General features: G+C 43.7%; 1 protein-coding gene across 1 annotated transcript; it reads right to left on the minus strand.

Annotated features, from left to right (window-relative positions):
- Nucleotides 1–325: 325 nt before the first annotated feature.
- On the minus strand, nt 326–8,913 carry ndufc2 (NADH:ubiquinone oxidoreductase subunit C2). The gene is made up of 3 exons (XM_063052927.1): nt 8,641–8,913; nt 5,211–5,354; nt 326–486 (listed from the first exon to the last, which is right to left on the minus strand). The coding sequence occupies exons 1-3, from the start codon at nt 8,777–8,779 to the stop codon at nt 437–439; spliced, it is 333 nt and encodes a 110-aa protein (XP_062908997.1). The 5' UTR covers nt 8,780–8,913; the 3' UTR covers nt 326–436.

An 8,913-nucleotide genomic window follows, 5' to 3' on the forward strand; every position in this document is an offset into this window, starting at 1 on the left:
GAAGAACTGCTATTCTGTCACAACTAGAGGTTTTGTCACGTAACTTAGGTTGGCATTTCTCCCTAAAATATACCTTATCACTTAAAAGATAAAAAGACTGTTTGAATTTCTGGAATGGCAGTATTTCACTCCAAACATTTTCTCTCCAAGGTTATTTAGTCCCTATTACAGTAATCTATTTACTGTCTGTCTGATATTTCTACATCAGGCTAAAAGCACCGAGACCATTGACCAAATGCTAAATTTGAGAAAATGTGTCTGATTCTTTAAAATATGTTGCATCGCAGGCTAATTTGCATTATAACCTTAGGATTGAAAAAAGCAATAGTTTCATATAATTTATTACACAGCAATTTACAATGAAAAGGACCATGAGCTCACAGCTTGAGTACGAATGCCAACATGGCCAGTCAGGCAAGTATTACAATTGGTCAATTCAGCGAATTGGATGGAAATCCTCCAGAATCTCAGCAAGTGTCTTTTTTTCTGCAAAATGAATGAGAAAGAGAAATATTTAAGAAAAACACCTACCCGCCGATAAGGGGGGCGCTGTTGTAGTCTGGCATACTGACCCCTACCTTGCCAAGGCACAGCGACAACTCGCGGATACCTCCTCTTATTTACCCCTTGATCATGACCACACTAAGGAGCACCAGGCCATTGTCTCCCACACCATCACCAACCTTATCAGCTCTGAGGATCTCCCATCCACTGCCACCAACCTTATAGCTACCACACCCCGCACTTCCCGTTTCTACCTCCTTCCCAAGATCCACAAACCTGCCTGTCCAGGTAGACCCATTGTCTCAGCTTGCTCCTGCCCCACCGAACTCATTTCTGCAAACCTCGACACTGTTTTATCCCCCCTTGTTCAATCCCTTCCCACCTATGTTCATGACACTTCTCACGCTCTGAATCTTTTCAATGATCTTAAGTTCCCTGGCTCCCACTGCTTTATTTTCGGCATGGATGTCCAGTCCCTATATACCTCCATCCTCCACCAGGAAGGTCACAAAGCTCTCTACTTCTTTTTGGATTCCAGACCTAACCAGTTCCCCTCTACCACCACTCTCCTCCATCTAGCAGAATTAGTCCTTACTCTTAATAATTTCTCCTTTGGCTCCTCCCACTTCCTCCAAACTAAAGGTGTAGCCAACGGCACCTGTATGGGTCCCAGCTATGCCTGCCTTTTTGTTGGCTTTGTGGAACAATCCATGTTCCAAGCCTATACTGATATCTGTCCCCCACTTTTCCTTCGCTACATCAATGACTGCATTGGCGCTGCTTCCTGCACACATGTTCAGCTCAGTGACTTCATTAACTTTGCCTCCAACTTCACCCTGCCCTCAAGTTTACCTGGTCCATTTCTGACACCTCCCTCCCCTTTCTTGATCTTTCTGTCTCTATCTCTGGAGACAGCTTATCTACTGATGTCTATTATAAGCCTACAGACTCTCACAGCTACCTGGACTATTCCTCTTCCCACCCTGTCTCTTGCAAAAATGCCATCCCCTTCTTGCAATTCCTCCGTCTCCGCCGCATCTGCTCTCAGAATGAGGCTTTTCATTCCAGATCGAAGGAGGTGTCTTCCTTTTTTAAAGAAAGGGCCTTCCCTTCCTCCACCATCAACTCTGCTCTCAAGCGCATCTCTCCCACTTCACGCACATCTGCTCTCACCCCATCCTCCCGCCACCCCACTAGGAATAGGGTTCCCCTTGTCCTTACCAACCACCCCACCAGCCTCCGGGTCCAACATATAATTCTCCGCAACTTCCGCCACCTCCAACGGGATCCCACCACTAAGAACATCTTTTCCTCCCCCCCTTTCTGCTTTCCGCAGCGATCGCTCCCTACGCGATTCCCCTGTCCATTCGTTCCCCCCCAAATCCCTTCCCACCGATCTCCCTTCCGGCACTTATCCCTGTAAGCGGAACAAGTGCTACACATGCCCTTACACTTCCTCCTTCTCACCACCATTCAGGGCCCCAGACAGTCCTTCCAGGTGAGGCAACACTTCACCTGTGAGTTGGCTGGGGTGATACACTGCGTCCGGTGCTCCTGGTGCGGCCTTCTATATATTGGCAAGACCCAATGCAGGCTGGAAGACCGTTTTGCTGAACACCTACGCTCTGTCCACCATTGAAAGCAGGATTTGCCAGTAGTCACACATTTTAATTCCATGTCCCATTCCCATTCTGATATGTCTATCCGCGGCCTCCTCTACTGTCAAGATGAAGCCACACTCAGGTTGGCGGAACACCTTATATTCCGTCTGGGCAGCCTCTAACCTGATGGCATGAACATTGATTTCTCTAACTTCCATTAATGCCCCTCCTTCCCTTCTTACCCCATCCCCTATTTATTATTCCCCCCACCTTTTTCCTCTCTCTTTTTTCTCCCTCTGTCCCTCTCACTATAACTCCTTGCGTGCTCTCCATCTTCCTCTGGGCTCCCCTCCCCCTTTCTTTCTCCCTAGGCTTCCCATCCGATGATCCTCTCCCTTCTCCAGCCTTGTATCCCTTTTGCCAATCAACTTTCCAGCTCTTAGCTCCATCCCTCCCCCTCCTGTCTTCTCCTATCATTTCGGATCTCCCCCTCCCCCTCCCCCTTTCAAATCTCTTACTATCTCTTCTTTCAGTTAGTCCTGATGAAGGGTCTCGGCCTGAAACGTCCACTGTACCTCTTCCTAGAGATGCTGCCTGGCCTGCTGCGTTCCACCAGCATTTTGTGTGTGTTGCTTGAATTTCCCGCATCTGCAGATTTCCTCGTGTTTACCTAGTTCTTAGTACTGTGATCTACCAACAGACCCAAAATATATGCCATACTTTTTATTGAAGAACATTAGTGGAATCATGGTTTTGAAATGTAGAGAACCAGAATAGAAGATGGTAAAGGTTACGCTACAGTTAAACTAAATCCAACTGTCAACACACTTCTAAAACAAAATTAATGGAAATATGTATGAATTAGTAATCTCAGGAATTATAAGAAAATTGGTAAAGTTTGTAATATAGTCAATTTAAGTGTTATATAAATTAGAACAGGATGATGGGAAAACAGGCCAGCAGTGGAGATGGCTGAAAGGTCACTTAGAAGGAACAGGCTATTACTGAGAGGAGAGAAGTGTTTAGATTCAGGACATAGCCTGTTGGAGCGGAGATAAAGAAATGGATGTTAGAATACAGATTAAGTGCAGAAAAGCTGATCAGAAGATGAGTCAGGACAGAAGGACAAGACTATAAATCACAGCACCCAACGATAGGTTGAGAAACTCACCACTGTGTACAAGATATTTTCTTGTGTCCTGCCCTGATCTGAGCCGTAATTAAGAGGGTGTCTGGGTCCCAAGTGAAAGCCAGATTCGGGACGCAGGTTAGACATACAACGTCTTCCAATATGGGCGTTGTTGGCAAGGCTGGTATTTATTATTGAGAGCTGAGGCTAATCAGATGAAGCAGTTCAGAGAACAAAATGCTAAGGAACTCAAGTGACATACTGGCCAGAGAACATGAAGCAGGCTCTTCAGTCCAACTGCTCCATGCTGACCAAGATGCTCATCTAGGTTAATCCTATCTGCCCATCTTTGGCCTATATCCCTCTAAAGCAGGGGGTCCCAACCTTTTTTATGCCATGGACCCTTACCAATAACCGAGGAGTCCGTGGACCCAAGGTTGGGAATCCCTGCTCTAAACCGTTACTATCCATCTAAGTATCTTTTAAATGTTGTCAATTATTTCCCCAACATTAGTGAAACAGGTGGGATTTTTATTCAAATATGTCAATTTTATGATCACCATAACAGATTCTAGCTTCTTAGTTCAGACTTAATTACCTGAATTTAAAATTCCCCATTTGCTGCAGTGGGATTTGAATTCTTGCCTCCACATGAATGGGGTACACCAATAATTAAAACACTACACCATCACTCCTATTATTTATAGGCAAACCTTACAATGAAGGCAGTCCCAAGCCCGACTGTGAAAGCAGGAGGGTTGGGCAAAAAGCCTGTAAAAACCCAGTGCTAAAGAAACGGCAACAGAAGCTCCAAAGACCACATTCCTAGGAGAGGAAGGATTTTCGAAGATAGGCTACATCTGGAGACAACTTGAAAGATTGGCCCAGGATAGAGGACTCTGGTGAGCTGCTGATTCAAATAATTAATAAGTAATAAGTAAATTTGTCTGTGCAGAAGTAGACCAAAGTGAGGTGAATCTAGGCAAGCTGAAATAAATTGGTACCAATGCCTTAATTGTCCTGGAACAAACTGGCCACAGGCACTGATTCTGGAGGACATTGCAAAACTCCGAGTTTAAAGGCCACGAACAGATGCACAGTTTAAGTTGTACATAGCCTTATTCTTCAGGCCTGATCCAAAGCCAAGAATTGCTGGAAAACTCATTGTCACGTCAGTGTGGTAGTTGCCATCCAATAGAATGTGAAATTGTGTGCACCATAGTAGCATTTGTTCATATTTTATTAGCAAGAGATTGATAGTTATGTTCACAATGAGTTGCATGTAAATTTCAATGTTTTCATGGGAAGAATAGATAATTTGTTGCATAATCATTAATACTGTATGTACTTCACTGTAATATACCACTTGTAAATCTGAACAGACTAAATTATGGGAAATATTTTTATGTAACTTCAAATAATCACCTCTCCTGATTGAATAATAACTTTGTTACTTTAGATACACAGTGAATATTAACTATCACAAATAAATCCTGTTTTTAAACCACAACCTTTAAATCCAATGCCTAAAACTGCCGTTTTGCAACTGACTCCATAGAAATATAATGAAAACTATAATTTTAGGAACAAATGTTGCCTGAATATACTGGTAATGTTTATAGCTTCCTGCAGCAGCATTCCTACAAACAGTGTTGACTTATGAGTTTTCAGTAAAGTCTTGAATATGTTTTTGCATTTATTTTTAATGGGATATTGCAGGCTTTTCTTTATATCAACCTCAGATTCTACTGTAATGTGATTTTAGATAAAAGGTTAAGAAACATTACTCATGTCAGTTTGTGAGTTGTTGAGCTACTTAGACAAGGAAGGTAGTGGCTTTGACACCGAGTGCCTCCTCAATACAGAATGGGAAACTAAGCTTGGAAAATTGCTGGCATATGGTTAAGTGCTCCAAAGACTTCTAGGTTCTGAACAGTAATTCCAAAAGGTACAAGCTAATTCAACTAATCACATACCTTTTTCAGGAAAGTCAATTGGATGACGCCGAATATAGTCCATCATTTCTCGATCCCTTTTGGCATTCTTGTAGTTTTCTATCTTTCTAAGGTGATATCCAATAAACCATCCAACAGTTACAAAAAGAAGCTGTCGGTGCACACCTGCAAAAAGAAAGATTTTTCTTTTCCTTTTGTTTGACATAAGATTAAAAATGTGACTTGTTACTCACAATTCCCCCCAGTAACTTTTCTACAACCGAAGTCAGGCTTACTAGCCTGGATTTCCCTTCTTGAACAATGGAACAACATTAACCAGCCTACAGTCTTCTGGAACTTTACAATAATAAATATTATTGTAAATCATTGTGTTTCCAGCTTACCCTGAACATTCAAATTATTTCCAATCATGAGAAATATTGAGGTGTATCAATCACAAAAACTGATAACTGTCAAAATTATAAATAAAATCAACTAAATTCTATCCTCTCTTTAACTCACATGACCTAAAAATACCTATTGCTCCAAACCCAGTCTCATGACATTCTTAAACTTTATTGGAACAAATTTTATTCCATTCAGTTCTCTTCTAACCATTCTTGTATTCCTCCCACTTCTACTAAAGATTACATAGCCTTCTACTCTTAATTTATTCTATCTCAGAACCTTACAAGTCACAGAGTTGTACAGCCTGGAAACTTGCCTTTTGGCCCAATTCGACACACTGACCAAGTTGCTTCTTGCGCTAGTCCCATTTGCCCCTATAAATCTTTCCTATCCATGTGCCAGACAAAACGTTGCAATTGCACCTGCAGCTCCCACCTCGTTCCAGATATGCACTCCCCTATGTGTGAAAATGCTGCCTTTCAGGTCCCCTTTAAATTCCTTCCCTTGCCTCTTAAATCTATGCCCCCTAGTTTTAGACTCCCTCTTTCTTTTTGTCTGCTTGGGCTCCTAGCTCTCAGTGGAACACAGGCCATCGATGACCTCCCATCTCCATCGTCCTCTGTTCTGAGTCAGTTTCTCAAGGATGAACCAGGAGTGCCACCATCATCTAATTTTGGCCTTGACATCTCTCCTCCATGTGTTCTTTATACGTCCTTATTTCTTCTTTCCTTGGGGATTCCGTTTTAATGCCTGCTTGCTGATGTTGTCGGTGTCTTCCTCAAGTTGAGGCCAATCCACCTCCATTTCCATTTGCGTATCTTAGACTCCCTTAACCTGGGAAGGAAAACTGTGACCATTTACCTTACCTATGCCCATCGGTTTATATACCTCTATAAAGAATATCCCTTAAACTCTGATGCTCCAAGGAAAGAATTTCTCTTTAAATCTCAAGCTCTCCTACCCTGGTGATCTTTCCTGCAGCTTTTCCAGCTTAATAACGTCCTTCCTATAGCTTAGCTACCAGAACTGCACATAGTATTTCAATAGCGATGTCTCATTATTTTTAATCACGAATAATGTCTACATTAAACTGCAGCTGTATCATTTTAAATACAGACTCGGGTCAGCCAAAAGAATATTGTCACAGGATTTAGCAGACTGGTACACTTTAGGCCGATTACCCAATATTTGATGGTTAGCTTCTTATGCTAACTAACTTTTATCAAGGTCCACACTTATACATATAATTGATGGATCGGTAAGCATAGAGTACCTTCCACACCGGAAATAAGTAGCCTTTGAGTTTTAATGAACAAGGTTAAATAATTTTTAAGTATGCATCTGGGGAGACAAGAAAATGAAGATGTTACTATCACAGAAGGTGATGTAATATTTATAAAATGACAATATGGGCACTAAATTTTGCCCCTCCAGATGTCTGGGTATGAGGGTGGATCAGTCTAAGTGCCAGGCCAGTTTGGAGAGGTTGAGGATGGCTTCTTTGGCATTGAGATTCAGGTCCGAAGTGAATCGCTGAGCGACTTGTTCTAGGTCCAGAGCAATTCGCTGCAGTGAGATCCGGATCCTAATGCGAGGGACAATCTAAATGTCTGCTCATACAGATTGGAAGGGCAAAGTGTTGAAATTGGGCAAGGTTGGATTGCTCTGGACACCAAACCGATTTGGAGAGGTCGAGAATGGCCTCTTCAGCGGGGAAATCTAGACCTGGAGCAATTCGCCAGGGCAGGGCAAGGCTTGGACAATTTAAATGCCAGCCCAGATAGACTGGGGGCTCCTCTCTCCGCGATGCTGGCTTTGGCCTTACTCCGAGGATTTGGATCTAAGGACTCAATTTGGTTCGGAATTCTGCTGTTTTTGCTTGCTTCTATAGTTTGCATGATTTGTTTTTTTTCACCCTCTTTCTCTGTGCGCATTGGGGTTGGTCTTTATTTTTTTTAAACTGGCTTCTTTCGGGTTCCTTGTTTTGGGACTTCCCATAAGCAAACAAATCTCAAGGTTGTATAATTTATTATTTGATAATAACTGTACTTTGAATATTTGAAAATAAAATATTTTACCAAATCTTGGTACATGTGACAATAATAAACCAATGCCAACTCCTGAACCCTCCCGATAAATCCTCCCTCACTGGTCTACACTGGATTAATTGTGAAAGTCCAAAACATTTTTGTTTTTAAGGTTTAAATACACATCAGATTCACCATATTAATTCTGTTACCAATGCCAGTGTTCACTGTGAAATAGACGAGTATTTATGGTTTACTGGGAAAAGCACGAGACTGCAGATGCAACAGACAAAAAGGCAGAGAAACTCAGTGACAGGGATTGTCCATTTCCCTCCACAGATGCTGCCTGACCTAGTGAGTTATTCCACGCCCAAGTTTATCTGCCCTTGTGTTTGAAGGTAATTGATGCCCTAAGACTCAGATCCCAAATCCCAGTCAAGAGAAAATCTTCAGGTGCTGGAAATCTGAGCAAAACACACAAAATGCTGGAGGAATTCAGCAGACCAGGGAGCATCTATCGAAAAAAAATACGGCCGACGTTTTGACCGAAACTCTTCGCAGGACGAAATCCCAGTCTCAGATTTCTGTCCCGCAGCTTTAGGGCCTCAGACCCATACCTGGTCTGAGTCTGAACCCCATCTCCAAGCCTCTCCCCAGGCTTGACCCCTCCTCCAGGTGTGATACTGAAGTTTTATCTCATCCACAGGACTGACTCAGCTCCCCAGACTCATCCCCAGTTTTGACCCCCATTTCCAGGACTGACCCCTCCCCAGGTTTCACCTCATTCACAGGACTGAACCCCCAAGTTTGACCCCATCGCCAGAAATCACCAGGGTTTGACAAGTTCTCACACCTAGGTTTGATCGCATCCACAGATCTGAATCTATTCCCTACCTCCACTCCGAGGTTTATCCCCAGAGATCCCCATTTTTGACACCTCCCAAGCTCGATCCCCGTTCCAGGGTTAACCCCTTCTCCCGGCCTAGCCCCAGGCCCGCAGCTACAAGTTCCAGCGGATTTTCCTGAGCTCTTCTCACCGGATCCGAAGGCCGGCCGCCGGTTGAGGCCATTCTGCATCAACGAAGCGGTCCAGCCGATGAGGCCCAGCCAGACGCTGTTCCGGTTGACGATCCCCGGCGGCGGTAGAGCCTTCGCCTCGGGCGGCAACAGCCCCATCTTCGCACCGTCTCTTGGATACCGACGGGGACGGCGATTCAAGGGCGAACGCAGGCGCTTTCAGTACGCGCCTTTAGAAGCTCCGTGTAGGACTCCCCCTCGCATAAAATCGTTCCGACTCCTGCGCCGCTTCT

This window comes from Mobula hypostoma, chromosome 7 (assembly GCF_963921235.1).
Source record: "Mobula hypostoma chromosome 7, sMobHyp1.1, whole genome shotgun sequence".
Lineage (NCBI taxonomy): Eukaryota > Metazoa > Chordata > Chondrichthyes > Myliobatiformes > Myliobatidae > Mobula > Mobula hypostoma.